General features: G+C 41.3%; 1 protein-coding gene across 3 annotated transcripts in view; it reads left to right on the forward strand.

Moving 5' to 3' along the window:
• LOC101463982 (rho GTPase-activating protein 44) overlaps positions 1-22,058 on the forward strand; it is a 93,918-nt gene that overhangs the window by 66,694 nt on the left and 5,166 nt on the right. Inside the window, exons 10-22 of one of the 3 annotated variants that reach the window (XM_076887713.1) lie at positions 261-329; positions 416-497; positions 1,873-2,000; positions 4,167-4,278; positions 6,652-6,733; positions 6,831-6,911; positions 11,699-11,812; positions 12,672-12,763; positions 12,879-13,059; positions 17,369-17,386; positions 19,510-19,701; positions 20,182-20,238; positions 20,454-20,987. In XM_076887713.1, coding sequence (XP_076743828.1) covers positions 261-329; positions 416-497; positions 1,873-2,000; positions 4,167-4,278; positions 6,652-6,733; positions 6,831-6,911; positions 11,699-11,812; positions 12,672-12,763; positions 12,879-13,059; positions 17,369-17,386; positions 19,510-19,701; positions 20,182-20,238; positions 20,454-20,987 — 1,742 coding nt within the window. The remainder of the gene's footprint in view (positions 1-260; positions 330-415; positions 498-1,872; positions 2,001-4,166; positions 4,279-6,651; positions 6,734-6,830; positions 6,912-11,698; positions 11,813-12,671; positions 12,764-12,878; positions 13,060-17,368; positions 17,387-19,509; positions 19,702-20,181; positions 20,239-20,453; positions 20,988-22,058) is intronic. The other 2 variants (XM_012923217.3, XM_012923218.3) reach the window with 2 other exon arrangements.

A 22,058-nucleotide genomic window follows, 5' to 3' on the forward strand; every position in this document is an offset into this window, starting at 1 on the left:
ACACTTTTTGAAGCATATATTTTGATTTGTATCAGTGTATCTAATGGCATTAATAATGGCTCTTTCTCAGCTACATTAATTGAGTTGCCATGCTTTCTAAGGACTCTTTAATGTGACAGTATATCAAATGATAATAATAATAATACACCTGCTCTAAATAGACAAAAGTTTGAACTACAAAAACACATTTTTCAGACTGTTACATGCCTTGTGTCTCTTTTTGTTTTTCATGCGTTCTATGTTTCAAAATGTGTTTTCAGGATCAGTTATCAGCAGACATGTACAGTTTTGTGGCCAAAGAAATTGACTATGCAAGCTACTTCCAGACAGTAAGTGCACTCACGTCTCTAAAACAGACAAAAAAGAAAAAGAAACACACTCTACAGATTGCCTTTTTCTGTCTGTCTCTGTCTAGCTGATAGAAGTCCAGGCAGAGTACCACAGGAAGTCATTAGAGCTGCTTCAGAGTGTTCTGCCTCAGATCAAAGCTCATCAGGGTGAGTCTCAGACCAACATGCTGCAGTCTTATTTTGTTATTCTTTCTCTCTAACTGCTTACATTTGCCTCTGCTGTAGTCCATATTACAGCGACAATGGGTAAACACAATGTGTCGGGCTGTACAAATGAAAGTGGTGCTTTATCCTTTCAAGTGCTTTTATCACCCATTTACCTACATTGTGTTTTCTGGTTTGACGCTGCTGAGAATTTCTTTATAACATTAACTGAAGTTATTTCATGCCTGATGGAAGTTGTAGTGTCGCCCCATTCACTTCACATATACCACTAAACATGAAGAATTTAAATTTTTTTAAATTGTTACATTTAATTGTTAATTGTTACATTTCTGATGATACACTTTACAGTGTTTTGCTTTAATAGAAACCAAAATGTCCAATCTGGAGCAGAAACCTGATTTGATGATATGCATGTGTTTCCTTTCACAATAAAAGCCCTAGACATAGAGACAAGAAACTAACAAAAAGCAAAAACTAGACAAAAATCAGCCAGGAGGGATAAAGAGGGAAAATTTTCCTGCTGTCACTTTGATTTGCACCAAAGCAGCGGAAATGGGTCCACAGTGGTTTATTCTTCCTAAGTGGACAGATTGGTGTCCCTGAAGTGTAACTGGCTTTGTGTTGTAATGCGATGATGAAGTGTTCCCTAACTTATTTTGAGCAGAGTAGTTTCTGTTGTTAAATTTGCTCCACAAAACACAGAACAGATAAGAAATAAGTCAACTACGTGTTAGTAGGTGCTAAACATATACAGTCGTGGCTGAAAAGTCACAGGAGACGAAATGAGCAAATCAGAGAGAATCAAAGGTAAAATAAGTCTGGTTTTAAACGACTCAATGGAGGGAAAAGAACTTGTAAAACTCAAGCAACAACATAATTGTGACTATCAGGTGTAGTTTAATAACTTAAATTAGTACTGTAATGCACTTGATTACTACATAACAGGAAAATGTAATGTGATTACAGTAATTGTGTGTGAAACTCTGTGTTGTTTTCTGCAACATCATATTAAATCTTTATATATTGATAGAGTGGATGACCGAGTGATTGAGTCATGTTATCCATGAATGTGTTTTTGTTAGCGCAGTTTGTCATTTTACCAGTAAAATATGTCAAATAACTGTTGTCTCTGTTAACTACGGCATTCACAGTATAACTCTGTAATGGTATGGTTGGAAACTATTGCATATAGTGAAAACCTTGCATTTGTTTTGGCATCGCTTTGCAGTCTGGAAAAAAATTATTTGATAAACTCTGAATCGCTGCAGTCATAAGATCATAAAAGCAGAGCTGCTGCAGAATGATCTGGGCATTTGATTGTGAATAACTCTAAGTGTGTGTGTGTGTTTTTTCACAGAGACCTGGGTGGAGAAACCGTGTTACGGGAAGCCATTAGAGGAGCACTTAGCGCTCAGCGGGAGAGATATTGCCTTTCCCATTGAGGCCTGTGTGACCATGCTGCTGGAGTGTGGCATGCAGGAGGAGGTAAACAAACCGGTCGCTTTTCACACGACACACAAGAAACACATTTATGGGTGTGAAATGTTGCAGAGGTCACCGCAGAGATGAAGTCAGTCTTAATTACCAGAGGGAAATCTAATCGGGGGCCAAGCCTGAAACAAATAATCAGCTGGAACATTAAACTAATGCTCACACATTAATACATCCATAGGTATAATTGAGTAATGTCATATGTCTGAAAAGCAACTGATTCAGTGGTTACAGGATCGGCTTTTTGCAGAATTTGTGTTGCTGTTGGCTTTATGAAACCCAACATGAAGCAGCTGGAACAAGGTTTAACGCCGCCAAGTCCAGGTATATGGTTCTCTCAGCTGGAAAAGGATGTAGCACCCACTCCGAGTGCTGCTGCACCAAGTGGATCTCAGTGTCTTGTGAGGGAGAGTGGAGCAGGAGACTGACAGATGGATTGGTGCAGCAGAAATTGTATCCATCTGCTGTTGTGAACAACGAGCTGAGCATGAAAGCAAAACTGTGGATTTACCGGTCAATATCCATTCCTGTTCTCATCTATGACCATAAACTGTGGGTGGGTGACTCAAAAAAACAAGAGAAACTGCAGAGGCTGGCTTTGTAAGGGTGCTAAGGATGTCTGGGCTCTCACTTGGGCAGTACTCACACATGCCAGATGATTAGGGCTATTTAACTAACAACAATAGCTGCCTCAAGGTGTTTGTTATAGTAAGGTAAATAGAGTATTACAGAGAGAATCCCAAGGATCAAATTATCCCCTAATGAGCAGCACTTGGCAAAAGTGGGAAGGAAGAACCCACTTTTAACTGGAAGAGACCTCCAGCAGTACCAGGCTCATGGAGGGTTAAATATGTGCTGTGACCTGCTGGATGGTGAGGGTGAAAGAAAAGAGTAAAGTGAGAATAAAGTGATACAGACAATCACTCACTCACAAGACAAACTAACTGAGCCATGCTAGCTGCAGGTTACGATATTTGTTCCTGTACAGCGAGGTGATCACATATCACTACGATCAATTTCTCCTTCGTTTTGATGGCAAACTGCACAAGCAACCACGTCACTTCCTGACTATGACATGACGTGATTTGGTTGAAAAGTTTAACTTTTCATTAAAACTACTAGAAACAAAGTGAAAACGTGACTCAAAAATTCTACAGGTAACCCATTAATTACATATCAGGTGTTAGGGGTAAAGCCTGTGTGTACACATACATTTCAAACCTGCCTTAGAGATTAGGGTCAGGAGCATTGAAAGGAACCAGCTGAGATGATTCAGGTAACTTCCTAATATGCCTCCTGGACACCTTCTCGACAAGGTCTTTCAAACATGTCTAAGCTTCAGAAGACCTCGCAGCAGCCCCAGCACAAGGTTTGGTTGTGTAGCAGCCAGGATTTGGACCCAAATGCACTCACAAATCCAGAAATGAATTCAAAATGCATCCTTAATCCTGGTGTTTTACAATACAGGGAAAGCCAAATTACATGCAGAGCAGGAAATTCAAACCACGCAAAAACTCAGTGAACACAAGGCAAGGAGACACAACCATCAGAGAGGGTAACATTAAAAACACACCAGGTAATTAGGGAGATGGGAAATACCAGGGAGCCCAGCTGCAACAAATCAGGTAAACTAGACAGGAAAAGCACAACAAAATACCAATGCACAAGACAAAGGCTACCAAAATAAAACAGGAAATAACTAAACAGAGGAACAGACGAATACTTAACAATACACGAGGAACAGCAGGGAGGCAGAGTAAACTGAACGGAGGACTAACATAGATAACTGGAACAAAACAGAAAAACACGACAACTAAGAAACAACATGAAGTGACTACAGAACAGAACTTAGAAGCCCAAAACTCAAAACTATGGGTCAACCACCCCACACCAGGGTGTTTTAGGAGGGTGTCAGTATCAAATGGAAGAAGCCTTTACTGCTCAGAGTGCTGCCCTGTGACTCAGATAAGAAGTAGAGCATAGATGGATGGATGAAATGGGAAATGACACCTTTAATTCTGAAAGCTGGACTTTTAATGTAGCATTTTACACTCTTCTGCTACTAAGAGAATCAGGCATTTGTAACACAACATAAATTCAGCCTGTGTAATTCTCCTGCTGTTGGAGTTAAGTGACCTTGGCTTCGTTTCTGTGTCTCAGGGTTTGTTCAGAATCGCTCCCTCGGCCTCCAAACTCAAAAAGCTGAAGGCGTCTCTGGACTGCGGGGTTTTAGACGTGCAAGAATACTCTGCAGACCCACACGCCATCGCAGGTGAGCTATCAACAACACTGCCACATACCTAGACCTCCTCCCTGCCTCCTGGTTGTACATCATGTGTTCCCATGACAACTGATAATCCATTGAAATTTGCCTCACAGGGGTAGATTTATGAGTTGGCCCCCGTTGGCTTGTTCGAGTCTAGTTTCTGTACATTTCTGTTATTTTCCTTATGCTGAGCTACCCTCCTGTTGTCAATGAATGAATATAATCATAATCAGGCTGCTCGCATCAAAGAAACATTTTTAATCCCTTCTGCTGCCTGTCTTTGTTTCTCCTGCTGCTGTTTGCAGTAAATTTCCTCTTAAAGGTTATTTTGCTGGTGTGACACAGGAACTTGAGGCTCGATTAGGATTCACTTTGCTTCTGTGGTCACTGCTCGCGTGTCTGCAGACAAAGCAAAGTGTTTTTCTTCCACTTTCAATAAACTATCCAAGAAATGCCCAGTGATAAATTCCAAATATAACTGGGATTAGTGTCAGACAGATTCTTCATCTTCTGGAGAGGATGCAACAAAAAACGTCTTTTTGTTTCTGTCACGTATTCGCTTTTAAAGCTGCACTGTGACAAACTACAAAAGAAAGAAAAGCTTTCAAGCTTTTATGATGCTGTTACTGATCTTTTTTTTTTTACTGCAGCAGCATATTGCTGTTGTCAGATGAAAACCATACATCTCCAAATGAAAAGCTTTTTACAAGCTGTGGAAAATATTTTTATCTTAAAAACAAGTGCATTTTTCTTAAAATTATCACACCGGCTGTTTTTCTATCGAAAAATAAAACTTAATGGTAAGCATCCTTTCAGCACAGAGAGGTGTCTCGCTAGTAATCTTTCTTTTATTTCTAAAATGACGAGGCTCTCAGTTATAATCATCTGCAGCATTTGTAGTAAATTATTTGTCAGTGTGTTTTCAAAAACATTTGTTTTATGTTCAGTGGCTTCTTTGGTTTTCTTTGCTGAGGAAACCGCCGTACTTTACGGATGTCCTTGTGTTTTTGGGTTGTTTTTTTGCAACAGAATATTGTAGCAAAAACGCAGTTTTTTATTTTTTGTATATAAGCCAGATCATTTAAGTCCTGTGTTTGTTCGCCTAGCTGTCGTACTACTGTTGGAAAAATGTGTCTTAATTGTTTCATGACCAAACTATTAAATCTTTGCTTTTACAAACAAACTGAAAACCTCTCTGATGCACAGTGAAGATTTTAATTTCTCAGCCGAGTATGAAAGTCAGAAAAAAAGAGTCATTTTCAACCAGTGCAGAATAATGCAGCATTAAATCTCAATTTAACTCACAGCTCACCGGAGCATGTGGAGAAAATGTCCTATTCTGCGCTCTATTCCCCTTTAATGGTCCCATATTAAACTGGGTCAGCTCCACCAGCAAATTTAATTCGTCCCACTGTGGAGGAGGAGGTGGAAGCCCTGGTTCAGTGGAACTGCAGGTATTTATTTTGCACCATCAGTGCACCACCTATATGTATATGCATATGTATACACAGCTGTTTGTCGTCCATCCCTCTGGGGAATGGAAGCGGCAGGCCAAAGAGAGAAGACGACACGTCGCAGTGAAACCCGGTCAGCTGTGTCCTTCCTCATCAGTAAAGGAAAACTCAGTTCTGGTCAGACGGAAGCTCGATGTGGATTTGTGTAGTTTTACAGGATAGCTGCGTAGACCAGTGGGACTCATTTCTGAGCACTTGATGGGACAAACCGTGCACAGACAGACTTTTCACAGGCACATAAACTTTTTCTAGTCATGAAAACAATCATTTGATTTTGATTTTCTGTTCTGAATAAACATACTTGTGTTTGTAATTATGGAAAATCCCTCTGGCTTTTTGTCATGGGGACCAGAGTAATGGAGACTGCTGGCAAGGAAGGCCTTTCAGCCTGGAATTTGAATATATACACATCACATAAGATGTGCTCCTATATAAAGTGATTTAATCTGAAATCTAATGCCATTGTGCAGTGAGCTGCAGGAAATTACACTCACTCTCATGCAGTACATACGATCAGATCTGGGCTCGGCTGGATCAGACAGAGTCCACGCTGAAGCACTAATCATGGAGCAGATGGTTGCTTCAAAACGTTTATCATCTTTGTTTCTATTTCTTTGTTTGGTGGTTTGTTTATTTCTTGATAAACGTCTTTACTTTCTTCATTTCCTTCCTTGCCTGTTTGCGATCTTCTTTCCTTACTTGCTTCCTTTTACTTTCTTTCCCGCTTTTTCTCTTTGCTTCTCTATTTTCTTGTTTTGTTTCCATCTTTCTCCCTTTCTTTCTTTCCTTCTACGGTTGCTTCTATGTGCTGAAATACACGGGTGCAGACATGTATTTACCATGGTTCTTGCTGTGCTCTCTCCAGGTGCTTTGAAGTCCTACCTGCGCGAGCTCCCTGAACCATTAATGACCTTTGAACTCTACAATGACTGGATCCAAGCCTCAAAGTGTGTATCATCTCAGACCAATGTTGCCATCTTCGTGTTAAAGACATTTCTTCGACCTACTGTTGTTTTACAACCAATCTTTCATGTTGTCCTGCAGCATTCAAGATCAAGACAAGCGCCTGCAGGCTCTGTTCAATGCCTGTGAGAAACTCCCTTCAGCCAACAACACCAACTTTAAGTGAGTCAGCGTTTCCATGTTTCACTCCCCTCCTGGTTCTCTCTTTTTTCATATATTGGCCAAATAATCTGGTTAACCAGCTGAAACATCCCAGTCAGTCTCATTTTGGTTTTTTTAACTGCATATCGAAGGAATCAGGTCTATTTTCCGCCTTACCTCCTTATATAACTGCATATAAGACTGGCTGGCTCTGCCTATAAAGAGGAGTTCATTTAACTGAAGGAAACCACCAAAGACATGACAAAGTGACCTGATGGTCAGAAATAGCTGGGCCAAAATGTTCATATCATTGAGTCCCCAGTCTGTCACCTGTATCTTTGCTGACTGTCCCTGAGTGTTTCTGTTGCATCTGTAGTGTGTAAAATAAGTTCAAAGAGAAATCTTTAGAAAAACCTAAATCAAAATTGCTTTGCAAAATAAGCCAGCGCCAACAACTGCAGTTCCTCTAATGGCCACTTGAGGCAAATGCCAAAAGGCAGTCAGTCCCCACAGACTCTCATGTTAAAATGCCCAACTTTAAAGCAGGAATATGTTTACAATCAGCTGTGGTCTCAGGGCACAGTTTCCCTCAGTTATAAAAACTGTATGAGGGCAGCTCAGTGGTTTTAATTGGTGAGGAGTTGTTGCCAGTTGTTTTCTCCTGAGCCTCATGGCTGCTAATTAGTCAATGAACTGGACTTTTACAGTTGGTTTATGCCTTTTTTTATTATCCAACAAACTGTTTGACTTGTTGTGAAGAATAGACCATCCAAGACATTTGTGACTCACATATAGTTACTGAAATTCCAGTATATTTATGTGATTTAGGCTAATTAGCAGGTATGTGTGTTTATGTGTTGCACATATTTATGTAGATTTTATGAGTATGATTGCAGTTTGCATAAAAAAGCTAGTTATTGATAATTTAGAAGTGCAACTTATTGTCTAAATATGGTCACATCTGGCTCCAAATCACCATCATGGTGACCAAACACTTCCACAATGTATCACAGAGGCTAAGCCCATCTTTTTGGTACAGTCTAAGATCAATCCCCTCAAAATGCCCAAATTTAGAGCAGAAATAAGTGTCTTTGCCGCCAGTAACACATTTCTTTTACTGCTGTTTTAAGGCTTTAAGTTATGCACTATTGAGGATAACAGGTTGGGAGCATTTTGTTTAGACTAAACTAGAGTACACTAGACTATACTCTTCTTTGACCAGACCTAGTTTACTGTCACAGTGGCCAGTAAATGGGAGTGAACCCACAAGCAGACTCAAGTGGACACAGTGATAAGATTTAACAAACTTTATTGTTAGATTACAGAGAAATCGAAAAAACGTGATATGGGAACGTAGCGCAAGTGTGTGAAGTGGGGGCACTGTAGTTTCTAAACTAGAGATATATGACATACATCCTCAGTACGCTTGTGGCAAAAGAGGCAAAACCAAATATATTTTTGTAGCAGGCTGTGAAATATGCTTATTTCTCTTCTAAATAACACTGACAGGAGTCAACTGTTCAGAGGAGATGCAAAGGTTTTTGTTTCACACCTGTTTTTTAGCCGTGATTAGCATCTATTTTAATATCACTGTCTACCTGAACTAGCCAGCTTTAGTACTGGTTCAAATAAGGTCAGGTTCAGATTAATGAAAGCCGAGATGGTGGCAGCCAGACTATTAAACCAACAATCTGTGATTAGGCCTCCTTCTATCACTTCACTATTGGCAACAATATTTATTTATTTTGACACTGGAATAATGTTCCTCAGAAACTTGAGCGTGAACCAAAAACAATACAGATAATACCATTCTGTAGATCAGAGGGTAGCTGTGGAGTCGGGAGATAATAACTCGTAGCTATATCGCTTTACCTCTATTGATTCTCGAGGATTTTTCTTCTTTCATTTTCAGTCACTTCTTGGTATCTGTTTGCTTCCTGAAAGCTGAAAAATGATTTCCAGCTTTCAGGAGGCTGATTCATTGTGCGCTACTTATCACCACCTGCCAGAAAAGAGAAACTCTGACCTTTATGAAACAGTGTGGAGAAAGAGGCGTTGCATCCCAGGTGTTGGCTGCTGGATTAAATGCAGAATGCTGAAAGGCTTGTCTCCTGATCAAAAGAAGAAAGTGGAAAGGCCTGACAGAGAAAGGGAAGAGAGGAAGTGATGGTACAGAAATGAGGAGAGCGAGGTGCAGCGGCACTTGTCAGCATCATCATCGAATCGCACAAATGCGTCGTATTTTTAGACGGTGCTCCTCTGAAGAGACCTGTCAGGCCTGTCCAGATGATTGCTGTTTGCCGTGATGAGCGGCCTGATGTTCAGCTCTGGATGAGTCATTCAGCTCAGCTACAGACATCCACCAGCCCATCCATTTCTGAAAACATCAGACACAGAAATGGTTGGCTGCAATAATAAGCTTTGACTCAGTGTGGTTCGTGCATTCAGCAGGCACGCAGTTATCATTCAGACTGCAGCTGTAACACTACAGTATCTGCTGTTTGAAACTGACCGGAACATATTGGGATGGATGTAGCCATCATTATGTTTTTTTGAGCCAGAAGTGATCATATTTTGGAAGAGAGCGTGGACTGCTAACTTATCAGCAAATGCCAGCATGCAGGATACAGCTGTATCCATAAATGCGCAGAAACATGTATATAGGCTAATATAATGCTAATACACCAAAACTGAAACCCGCACAGAAACTCTTTAAGGTGCTCCAAAAGGCATCAAAACGAGGTCCAGCTTACAAAGTTGAAGGAGAGGTGGGGTTAGCACATCTCAGTTGGCTCCAGCTGCCTGTATCACAACCAGGTAGTGATGTGTCAGTCGCAAATGAAACGGCTCTTAAAGCCCACTCTTTGAAGTGAACGACGCGAGCCGGCTCCTTATTGGGAGTCGTGTTTTGTTTTTTTTCCTTTCTTTCTCTCGCCCTCTCTCTCGCACTTTTTTTCCGCTTCACTCCGCACGCGAGCCTTGTGCTTTGCGCTGGGAAGAGGGGGGAGGGGCAATAGTTACACTCAGTAGCACAGGAACAGAGCGGGAGGGAGCCAGGGACAACAACGTCATATTAAAAAGGTATAGTAATCATCCACAACTATTTTCAGTTACAGATGATAAAGGATTCAGAAAGTTTATTGATGCAGGCCCATATGAAAGAGAATGTGCATCTTCTTTTTGTTTTTATATTTTTTCATATTTATATTTAATTGTGTTGTGGTTTGCAGTGTTTAGTGTTTAAATTTGTTTAAAAGGAAAAAGCTGAAAATTTAAATAGTTAAAAGTTGAAATGTAAATAATTGGTTTTTGTATTATATGATTTATTTATTACATTTTACATTTTATGTGGAGTGAATAAATATTTACGGTGGCCCCTACAGACAAAGCACGTACAAACTCCAAAACATGTACAAACACAACAGAAGTGCTCCAGGATGCTAGGGGCAGTGTTGAGCTTTTGTTACCTAGTGGCTACACAAGCCAGGAAGTACCAACTACCGGATTTGGTGTTTGGTAGTAACAGGTAAATGAACATATTTTTTTTTTAATTATTTGAGTATATATGAATGCTTGTGCATAAATACACAAACAATACACGTATGCTTTCAATTGTGTAATTTAAGTGCTCTAGGTAGCTCTGTTTTGGAAGTTCAGTTAACGCTAGAAATGTGTTTTGGAGTTTGTACGTGCTTTGTCTCTAGGGGCCACCATATATATTTATATATAAACATATATAAATTAATTAAAGCAGCAAAACAACCTGAAGAGCCGGCTCTTTTTAGTGAGTCGAGCCGAAAGAATCGGTTCTCTAAAAAGAGTCGGAAATCCCATCACTACAACCAAGTAGCACCAATCAGTCAAAACAGCCACGCCCCTAACTCTTCACTAACATGCGGTGACGCTAGCGTTAGCCGTGTTAGCACGTTACCTGAAACAGGTGGTCAGGGTGAGTCCACAGGCGTACACCCTTCGTTCATCATATATCCGTGTTGGGTAGAGTGTAAATACTGAGGCTGAATGGCCTTTATACAAGCACACACACTTCTTAGCACTGCAAGGCTATGAGCACAAAACAGCAGTGTAGAAAAATCGAGACAGCCAGCCAATCAGTGAGCTCCTTAAGTCACACCTCGTGGCTAATTTGGATTGCTTGAGATTTTGGAAAAAGATTGTGAAAATCAGTTTTTAAATTTGGAATTTGAAATGAGGTTTTTATTGAGAGTTTAATACTTTTTTGTGAAATTCATTTTTGAAGTATTTATTAATGGATTAATAATTCATTTTAAAATGTTGATTTATAAATAGTGTTTTTATTTTAAATTAAACGATTAAATAATAATTTTGCTTTGGTAATGTTTAATTTTTGTTTTACATTTTTTCCAAATGCGTGCGGCATGGTGGTTAGCACTGTTGCCGCACAGCAAGAAGGTCCTGAGTTCAATTCCGCCATCAGGCTGGGGTCTTTCTGTGTGGAGTTTGCATGTTCTCCCCGTGTTTGCGTGGGTTGCCTCCGGGTATTCCGGCTTCCTCCCACCCTCCAAAGACATGCAGCTTGTGGGGATAGGTTAATTGGTTAATCCAAATTGCCCATACCTGTGAATGTGAATGTCTGTCTCTCTGTGTTGTCTATCCTGCAACAGACTGGCAACCTGTCCAGGGTTTACCTCGCCTCTCGCCCTATGACAGCTATCAGAATATTTATAGTAGTAACAGTTTCATGGTCTAAATGTTTAGATAGAGAGGTTGAATGTACATTTAAATTCTGTTTTTATTGAATAGTCTGTTTTCTGCACCTTAATTAACAGGTATTTAATCAAATTCCTGTCCAAACTGACTGACTACCAGGATGTGAACAAGATGACGCCTGGAAACATTGCTATTGTCCTCGGACCCAACCTGCTGTGGACTCAGAATGATGGGTAAGTTATAGCAGATGCATATACATGTGGCTTGTTACCTTATCCTCTTCTGTGTGATCATAACTGAACACAAAATGCTGGATCTTGGTACCAGTGAACCATGGAAACAAATCAGCTGATGACGAGAGGAAGAGTTGTGCCGTGTGTTTGATTTGATTATTATTGTGCACTTATTTCATCCTGCTATCTCATCCTAATATTTTCACATCATGAATTATGCATGTGCTGAGATACCTTCTATACCATGACTTGCAGTTACAATTTAATTATGAAGTTAAACAAACAAAAGCAAGGGCCAGATTTAATTAGAGGCAAGCGAGTGAAGTCATTTTAGTTTTATTGTAATTCCTGCAGGTTTTATCATGCACTGCCTCCTGCTCGGCCCTTAAAATCACTTTTTCATGCAGTAACTTGATGATTAAAGGTGGCAGACAACGAATGGAGGGACTCAAAGGGATTCTCTCATTGCAGCTCAGTTTCTCTTCCTCTTTTTCCTTAATCAAAAAACATGGGCTGCTACTAACAAAAAGGCCTGCAGACACACAACTTCATCCATAGGAGACTGCTGTTATTATACCGTATATATTTAGGAGAAAGATGATGACTTGGCAGTTTTGAATAGGGTGAAGGACGTCTCCTTTTATATCTCTGTGTAAATCTTACAAACTCGTCATCCCCCTTAACTTTTAATTAGTACTTTAATAGCCCACAGTTCTGAAATGATTTTAATTTTCTCATTTTAATGCTTTGGTAATATCATGAAAATGTGCTAATCACCCTCTGTGTGAAATTCTTACAGACAGACAGACACTTCTCCCCCCCCAATTAAAAAAAAGTGTGTCTTCTCCGTTTGCTCCAGGAACATCACGGAGATGATGACGACAGTTTCCCTACAGATCGTCGGCATCATCGAGCCCATCATCCAGCACGCCGACTGGTTCTTCCCAGGAGGTGAGGAGGGAAAAAGAAGAGGAAACAGCCCTGCTTTGTTTGTTCTTGAAGTCTTAAAATGGCATTTTAGAAAATAAAATACTGAGTTGTTCCTGTTTTCTTCTGTCTTCGTTAGAGATCGAGTTCAATGTCACAGGAAACTACGGCAGCCCCGTCCACACCAACCACAACGCCAACTACAGCTCGATGCCGTCTCCAGATATGGATCAGATGGATCGCAAGCAGAACGACCAGAGCCGGCGGCCGCTCAGCGTCGCCACAGACAACATGATGCTGGAGTTTTATAAGAAGGACGGGTATGACTCTTCTGTGTCTCTTAGCGATGCATTTCAGAGCCCGACCGATATGTTGGCAGATATTAGCTATTTGCGGATATTGGTACTGGCATTTATGACGGCTGAAAATTATGAGAGTTGATCTTGTATGATTTGTTTCAGAAAGCTCTCTGCAACTTCCCACTGGCAGCATATATGTTTGAAACACAACAATCAGCAGATCCAAGCAGAACGTAAACAAATAATTCACAGAACAAGATTACTTTTAAGCTGTACTGTCATAGATTCATAGATAACTGCACATAACAAATATATTAGATTTTTAAATCGCCAAATATTGATATCGGCCTTAAAATCAAGTATCAGTACATTAGGCCTAATCCCAATACTGTTTTTAAAGTAAGAATGCACATAATCTTAGAAACAAGCGAGAGAAGGGTTACAGTGTACTTTTAGTCACTGCAGATCTGGAAAGATTGGCTTGGGCAAGTTATGAAAGTGTAGGTTAGTACAGAATATACACTCACCAGCCACATTATTAAGTACACCTTGCTACTACTCGGTTGGACCCTGTTTTTTCTTGCAACACTGTCTTCATTTTTAAAGGCATAGATTTAGCCAAGTGCTGGAACCATTCCTCAGATTTTGGTCCATACTGACGTGATAGAGTCACACAGTTCCTGCTGATCCAATATGTGAATCTCCCGTTCCACCGCACACCAAAGGTCCTCTACTGGATTGAGATCTGGTGACTGTGGAGGCCGTTTAAGTACAATCAACTCACTGTCATGTTCAAGAAACCAGTTTGAGATTATTTGAGCTTTGTGACCTGACATCTATTATTAAGGGATGGACATGATCATTAACAATACTCAGGTATGATGTGGCGTTTAAATGACACTCCATTGGTCCTAAGGGAATTAAAGTGTGCCAATAAAATATCCCCACGCTATTACACCACCAGCAGCCTGACCTGCAGGATGGAGCCGTACTTTTGTGCTGTTTACTGCAAAGTTGCAACAGAAATCAAGACTTTTCAGACCAGACCACATCTTTCTGCTCTTCTATTGGCCAATTTTGATGAGCTGATGTAAATTGTAGCCTCAGTTTCCTGTTCTTGGTGTGGTCTGCTGCTAGAGTCAGTCTGCTTTGACCTTTTGTGAGTTCAGAGATGTTCTTCTGTGTCTCTCATGGTTGCCTCTCTATAAGCTCAGGCTAACTTAGCCGATTTCCTCTGACCTCTTGCATCAACGAGGCATTTTTGCCCAGAGAACTGCCGCTCACTGGATATTTTTTGTCTTTGGTCTTTTTCTGTAAATCCCAGAGATGGTTGTGTGGAAAAATCCCAGAAGATCATCAGTTTCTGAAATACTCTGACCAGCTTCTCTGTCAGCCAGTCACAATTTTGTTCTTTCTTCTTGATACTTGGTTTGAACTTCAGCAGATTATCTTGACCATGTCTGCATAGATTGAGTTACTGCCATATGATTGGCTGATGAGATAATTTGCATTAATGAGCAGTTAAACAGGTGTGCCTGATAAAGTGGCTGGTGGGTGTCTGTTGCAGCATGAATTTAATATGCAAATATAAACGGTTTATATGTGCACAGACTGACTCCCTAAATAAAACTTTCTCGTCTAAAACTTCCACTGATTCCACCTGTTTAAACCTGTCTCTGAATTAATTAGCAGTCTTCTCTGCGTACACTGTCATCCAGCTGACTGACAGCTAGAGACATTTTTTCTACACAAGGCCACATTGAGGCTCATAAACTTTCCACACGACTGCTTCCTGACAGGGTTGGACGTGTGAAGTAAGAGAAGGAAAATTCCCCAATGATTACACAAGTTTGCCGTGAGAAGTGACCTCAGTGAGAAGCTCAGTTTCACTCTGAGGTGGACAGAAAACGATACAGTTTCACTCTTTATCTACAGGACCTGCCCTCATAACTTTTCTCTGCAGCTCACTGAGACATCTGGAAGTGAGAAAGAAAAAGACTGAGGGTGAGCTGACATTTAGTCTGTGAAATGAGCAATCCGACAATCCTCAAACTGTGAAGAGGGATTAGCTGAAAACCAGTCAGTCGCTTTCTTTCTCTTTCACTGTCTGAATCTGAGTGTCTTTCTCTAATGCTTTAATACACCCATGGTCTTATCAGGGCCTGGGGGGAGCCTGAGCTCTGCAGCCCAGGGGCCACAAGTAGCCCGACTAATTAAACCTGGACTGTGTGGGTCGGATCAATAGAGCTCAACTTTCAGTAGAAACAGTCCTTAGAACCAAAGGCTGTTGCTCCACCAAAAGAAAGTCTGCTTTTACATGAGTCCTCTTTAATTTCTTACTTAATTTATGTCAGTCTAATAAGTTAATTAATATTTAGATACTAAACTTGCGGCACTTCTCTGCAACTCTGGGAGAGCAGGTGATGATTAGACAAATAGCCCAACATTCTTCTTCTTCTTTGACACTGATAGCACAGATTAGATCCCAGCTTGGATTAAAAAGCAACAATCATTATATTCACTTAATGTTAAAAGTGTAAGTTTAAAGGGCACTTATTACGGCCATTTCCAGCCCTGTAATCTTATTTTTGGATTCTCCTGGAGTAGCTTTGCATGATTCACAGTTCAAAACAATCCTAGTATGTCTTACCTCAGCCTTGCTACAGCCCTTCTCTTCATCCTCTGTCTGAAACTCACAGTTTGAGCTCCACCCATTTTCTTCTGATTGGCTGAGCCACACAAACAGAAGGTCTGAACAGCAGGTGGGTGGGGCTTCCATTAGACTAGTTAGACTTATGATACTTATGTTTTGTTACACAACACAACCTGATTGATAGCACTCAATCACTGAATCAATCACAAGAAGTGCAACACTAATGCTAAATCACCACCACTAAGCTTCTATGTGCACCGCAATTATCCTGAATGTTAATTTTGCTTGTTTAGCCGTTTATCTCCTGAAGTAAAAGCTTCAAATTTCATGAGTCAGGTATTTACTACGTAATCTTTTGCAATAGAACAAAAACATGTTCAGAGCTACAAAAACTACTACAGAATGTATTAAAGCATTAAAAAAAAATGAACATTTTTAGAACCCACTGCCTGCGAGTTCAGGGAACTTGAAGTGCAAAATGCTAACTCATTCCAGGTTTTAGGACTCATTCACTCTCCTGAGGTCTAAATAGAGGTACTTCATGCTATCTGCCAAGTTGCAGGATTTGCTCCCAGAAGAACTACTTGAAGTCCTTTAAGCTGGTGATGCTCTTTAGCAACATTTCCACATTCCACCTTTATACTGGCTTCATACTGGCCAGGGGTTGGAGAGCAGCCATGATGGCTCTTCTAACATCTGCTTATATATAATGTATGACGAAGCTGGTTAAATCCATAGAGATTTTATGCCTTTTTAAGTCTCCTGCTGCCCTATTACAGCAGATCTTAGGACTCCTCCACCTGCCAAATCCCACTTTAACCCCTACTGATGTTTGATGACTTGTTGGGATCTTTTGGGAAAGTTGTTCATTTTTAGGAAAACTGTTACAAAAATCTCAAAATAACATCTGTATTTCGTGTAAACCGATAAGAAAGACTGATGCCTCATTAGAATCTCTGTAACCTATAGCAAATCATTGCTATGGGTTACAAAACCATCTTTGGTAAGGTTTTCTCTGCCACCCTTATATTTAATGTTGGTAATATAAATCTTGTTCACTTCTTGATTTTGATGAAAGAATTGATATTCAAAGACTTGCCAAAGGGTCTGACTATAGGCTGGATTTCTATAGAAAACAGATGTTGAGAGTTCAGAAATGCTGCCTGTTGAAACACGTCCTTTATCGTGAACTACACTAAATCACTGCTGGTTGTGACTGGGAGTGAAAGTCTGTGCAAAACTCACTGAAAGATCCTTCATAAAACCTGTTTCTTCCCAGGCTGTGTGTACACGCTTGGTAATATCAGTAGAAATGCTTGTTATTGCTCAATCAGAGACCAACAAAAAGGAATGTCAAGACAAAGTGCCAGTCATTTTTACTTTGTGTTTCTACCACTGCAGAGAAACCACACTTACTAAAGACTCACTGCAGCTGCAGGAAACCTCTCGCATGTTTTGGGGGATTTTACTGTATCCAGCAGGGAAACATTGACCTGATTATAGCTAAATTCCTCCTTAGTTTTCGACATGGCCTCAATATTTCACTGTTCTCCTCTCTTAAAGCGTTATCCTGTTTCACTTCTTTGATAACAATGCTATTATCGAGTCCAAGCGTACGAGTCTTTCGTGGTCTCTGCTCGTGTCCTCACTGTGCTTGTCTCTGTTTTAACACTGCAGCATTAGGAAGATACAAAGGTACGGTATAGCTCCTTTTCCTCCACTCATCCTCATGTCACTCTGTTCATCATCTGTTCGTCTCAGCTGCACGTTGAAAGGAGCTGTCTCTCATTTGTCATGTGTCTGAGTGTGTATTGCTTCATAGGGGTGTGTGTGAAATGATATATTTGGACTCCTGTAGTTCAGTGTCTCAGCAGAGTGGGGGGACGTGAATAAACAGGCCTGTTTCTCTCTGTTTACATAAGTAAGAGGCATCTTTGCAGTTTCTGACTCGTTCAGCCTGTGGATACAATAGTCTCTTGTTGCTTATCTCACCTGACTGCATAGTTACAGTTACTGTTTTTGTCTTATCGTACTAATTGAGGGGTTTTTGTGGTAATCTGTTTGAAATGGAAGCCAGTTAGTTTAGCTGGGGTAAAACACTATACTTTTTACTGACCTTGCATTATCTGTGTTATTGTCTAAGTGCAGATTGTGTAGGGGGATGTCTGCTGCTTGTGGTCAACCATCTATACAGTGTGCAGCCTTTCAGTAATTAAATAAAAAGCTTTTTGAATTAGATCAGCCCTCCAGCACAGCTCTGCTCCATCAGCCGGAGTCAGCTGTCTACATGTGATGGAATTTTTCTTTCTAATATTCATTTGTCCAAAACGCATTTTAGACTCATTAGAGGATACTTCTTTTAAACAAAGGAAAACTCAGGAGGTTTAGTGATTTATGACCTGCAGCATCGCCCTGAAAAGTTTACTTTTGTGTTTGATTTAAGACAACACTACTACTACACTAGTAGTAGTATACTTGTGTGCTTATGGTAAGTGTATAGACAAAGTATCCAACTTGAGACAGTTATTGACTTTAAAGTAGCCACCTTGACATCACACGTAGTACAGTAGGTAATGTACCAAGGTTTTCCTCTAGTTTACTTTAAATAGGGCCAACATTTACAACATAATGCTGTATTTGCTAAGAAACAAAGTGATTCAAAGCATAAACTTGCGAGGAAAGGTTTTACTTTTATAGAATCTGACTTCTGTTTGGATCCAGAAGAGTTGCCTCCTGCTGGCCATTTGAAAGAATGCAGGTCTGATGCATTGGCTTCACTTTCATATCTTTTCATATCCATCTTTTTATTTTTATTTATTTATTTTGTTTGTATTGGCTTGGCTTGGCTTGTGTAGATTTCTTTCATTTTTTGAATTCAATTACATTTTTTTCTTTTTTTTTCTATAGGCATTTGTTTCCAGGCAAGGGTCACCTTAGATATAAAATACATAAAACCACATTTGGTTTTATACAGAAGAAGAGCAGCTAAGAAGGGAGTGGTGGGTGGATTTAGTTACCTTGGGCCTGCTGTTTCAACAGACTTTGTGCCATATTAAGTTAAACTACCTCAAACCCTAAGAAGAATTGACAAACCTTAAGTGTGGCATCGATCTTCCTCAAACTCTAGACAGCCAAGAGACCTATATGAGATCGATCAATTCTGTTTTAATGACACAGGAAAGTACATGTGTAATTAATTAGTTTGACAATGACTGTTTTCTTCAGTTAGCAGAATCAAGCCCACAGTGGGATAAATGCATTAAAAACCCTGCAAAATTCACTGGATTAGCACCAGCCGTCTGAATTATATATAAGTTGAAGCCCTGAAACAACATACCGTTCTCATCAGGAGACAGTGGAAAAGATGGATGTAGCAACTGTGATGTCACACACTGCTTCGCGAAGTCCTGCTCTGGCCTCATTTCCTTAGTCCTGGACGTTTCCACTTGCATGCAGCCATCAATTAATTCTGCTGATTTGCACTTAAAATGAAAAGGACGGAAACGCACATCCTGTTTCATCCAAACTAATTTTTGTTTGTTGAGTTATTTAAAATATATATTAGTTATTTTCCATCATGTTGCAGGAGAATGTGTGTTGTTGCATGCTGGGAATCGTGTGAGTGAAGCTGAGCGACCCTACCTGCTCGTCTGGGGTCGGCCTTTTTTTAAATGCACTGATATAAATGAGAGACAGGAAAGCCGATCCCTTTTACCCCCCGGATGATGTGTTTTGGGTGTGGAAACCTGACCCCTGAACTACACACAGACAAACACGCCCTTTGACTTGATTGGCTGTGCATCTCTGTCCCACTGCAGCATGGGTGTCAGGGTGATGGACACTTCTTGGGTGTCGCGCAGGGGATCGTCGTCTACGCGTAAATCCTTGTCCACGCCACCGAGTGTGCACCCCCCCACCCCACCCATTGACGCGCTCATCCCCGAGCAGCCTGGGGAATTCTCAGCCTCCCCCTCCCCCACCCCTCCTCCCACTAGCAGCGACCGAGCCAGGTAAGGCAGTTGTGGCCCCACCCGTCCTCCTGTTTCACCTCCCCACCCCTCCTTTACTCCTGCTCCACGCCCGCACACACACCTGCTGCCGCTGCTCGCTCGTCACCGCGTCTGCTGCCGCGCCCTGCAAATGACACCCGAACTGCGCTGTCTGCCCCTTCCAACCCCCACCCACCCCACCTCCACCCCTTGTTTTCTTGTCTGTCGTTCATCCTCACCTCTGTGTGAACCCACCCTGATGAGGCATGTCATTTAGAACTTCTTTTCATTTCAACATCTCCTCACCCCCTGAATTTCCTGAGTCACGCGTGGAGTTAATTTTCTGCCTGAGTGGTGATACTGCATATCATGTGAAGATTTCACTTCTACTTAGGGCTGGGTTTAACCAAAATGTGTTGAAAGGTTCATCCACAGTTCAGTAGAAAACTATTTATTGCTGCATGTGCATGGATCACATCTCTATTTTTCTTTTGCCATCAGTCCGAGCATCATTAGCAGCATAACGGTCCATTGTCGCAGGAGCCTGCAATGGATGAGGTGGCTGATTTTCTGTTTTATTATTTTGTTTTCTTTGTGCTCTTCCCCTCCTGGAGCCTTCACTTCACTGTCCCAACAACGATTACTCCTCACCTGATTTTTCCCCTGATTTTTCCCTCGTTATGGACCAAACGTAAAGTTTCAAATCCACACATCCCTCGTCCTAGAACTAATGAATTCATCCGCTTGAATCACTGATATTTCTATCATTGCAGTTCAGACGATGCATCCTCCAATTGGTCGGACTCCTGTTACGCCTACCCCTCCCCAGAGGAGGAGAGGCCGCCTCCCCCTTACCCCTCTTCCTCTTCTTCCTCCTCTTCCTCCTCCTCTTGCTCTTCCTACTCGCTCCCTCACCACCATTTCCGCACCCGAACACCTCCGGGTATGCGTCCCGTTGCCCCCAGCCCCGAATCTGTGCCCCCTGGCCCGTCCCCTCCACCCCGCCGCACTGGGTACAGCCCGCCCCCGCTCCCTCACTCCCTGTGCCCGTCCCCTCAGCAGCTTGACGTCAACTCCAACCCCAAACCTAACTCCCTGCATCTGCCCAAACCGGCCTCCCCGTCTATTGCTCCGCATGGGCCCCCGTCCGAAACGAATGGCTCCTCCCTTTACATCAAACCCCCGCTCGTTCTCACTCGTCACGATCTCTTCCTTGGCTCCCCGAAAACCCCCAGCACCCCTCTCCCTGCTCCACCTCCATGGGCAGCCTGTGCCTGTAGCCGGGAGAGAGGAGCCAAGCTGACGAGGTAAATACAGAGCCCTGCTCAACCCGCTCCCACTAACACAAATCACACACAAATAAGGAGAGGCCCCCGCAGGGACAAGGAAGCACAAGAGAGGGGTGATTTTTTAAAAAAAAGAAAAAAAGAAACTCCCTTCAGTGCCACCCTACTCTGTGTCCTATTAACTCGCTTGGTTTGCAGCTGTCACTTATAGAAATCAAAGCGCTTTAAGGATTCCATTATCACATCCATCTTTAATTTTGCTGCCATGTATGCAATCCATAACTTTCCATGTGAGCAGGGTATTCAGGAGCCTGTTGCCAGGCAACAAAGGAAATCCAAAGCTTTCAGTCAATGATTATAAAAGTCAGCGTTAATGAGTCAGTGAGATTTTGAATGCGAAGGCAATGATGTATGCAGGAGCAAAACAGCACTGTTTGATATTTAAGGAAACCCCAAAAAGCATCTGCTTTGGTTTACAGCAACATGTTCATATGAGTTTAAAGGGGACCTATTTTGCTTTTTTTATACATATTTGCACTGATAGAGAATAAATAGTTTCCCCTTATGTAAGGTTGCATTACCCATCTACAAGCTGATTACCAGCAACCATTAAAAGAGGGAGGAAGTACACACTGCTAACTACCACATGTCAGACAAAACCAAAGACAACCACAGTCTCATAAAGCGTCCTTTAAAAAAAGATGAGGTCACAGTCCTGTAAGAGATGTTTGGAGGTGTTGAACAGTCAAATACATCTTAGTAAATATCAGAAAACATTGCTATCTTCTGCCGCTTATAAACAGATTTGAACAGCAGGTGGTCTGTCCACTCTCTCTGACATCATTCAGAGCTAAGAGCAGGAAAAACTGGCTGAAATAGGGCAGAAGGTAAGTAGTAGTAGTATCACAGATATTACTTTTACATATGCTGACCTCATTAATTTGAAACTTCAGCCATGTTTAATATGAAAATCCAGATATCGTATCAGCATAATAGCTTCCCTTTGAATGCTGGCTGCTTCAGTCGCCTTCCATGTCTCGTTTGCTGAAGAGTGAGAGTGTGTTGAGGCGTAGCTGAGGAGAGTCAGTCGAT

The sequence above is a fragment of the Maylandia zebra genome, linkage group LG8 (genome assembly GCF_041146795.1).
Source record: "Maylandia zebra isolate NMK-2024a linkage group LG8, Mzebra_GT3a, whole genome shotgun sequence".
NCBI lineage: Eukaryota > Metazoa > Chordata > Actinopteri > Cichliformes > Cichlidae > Maylandia > Maylandia zebra.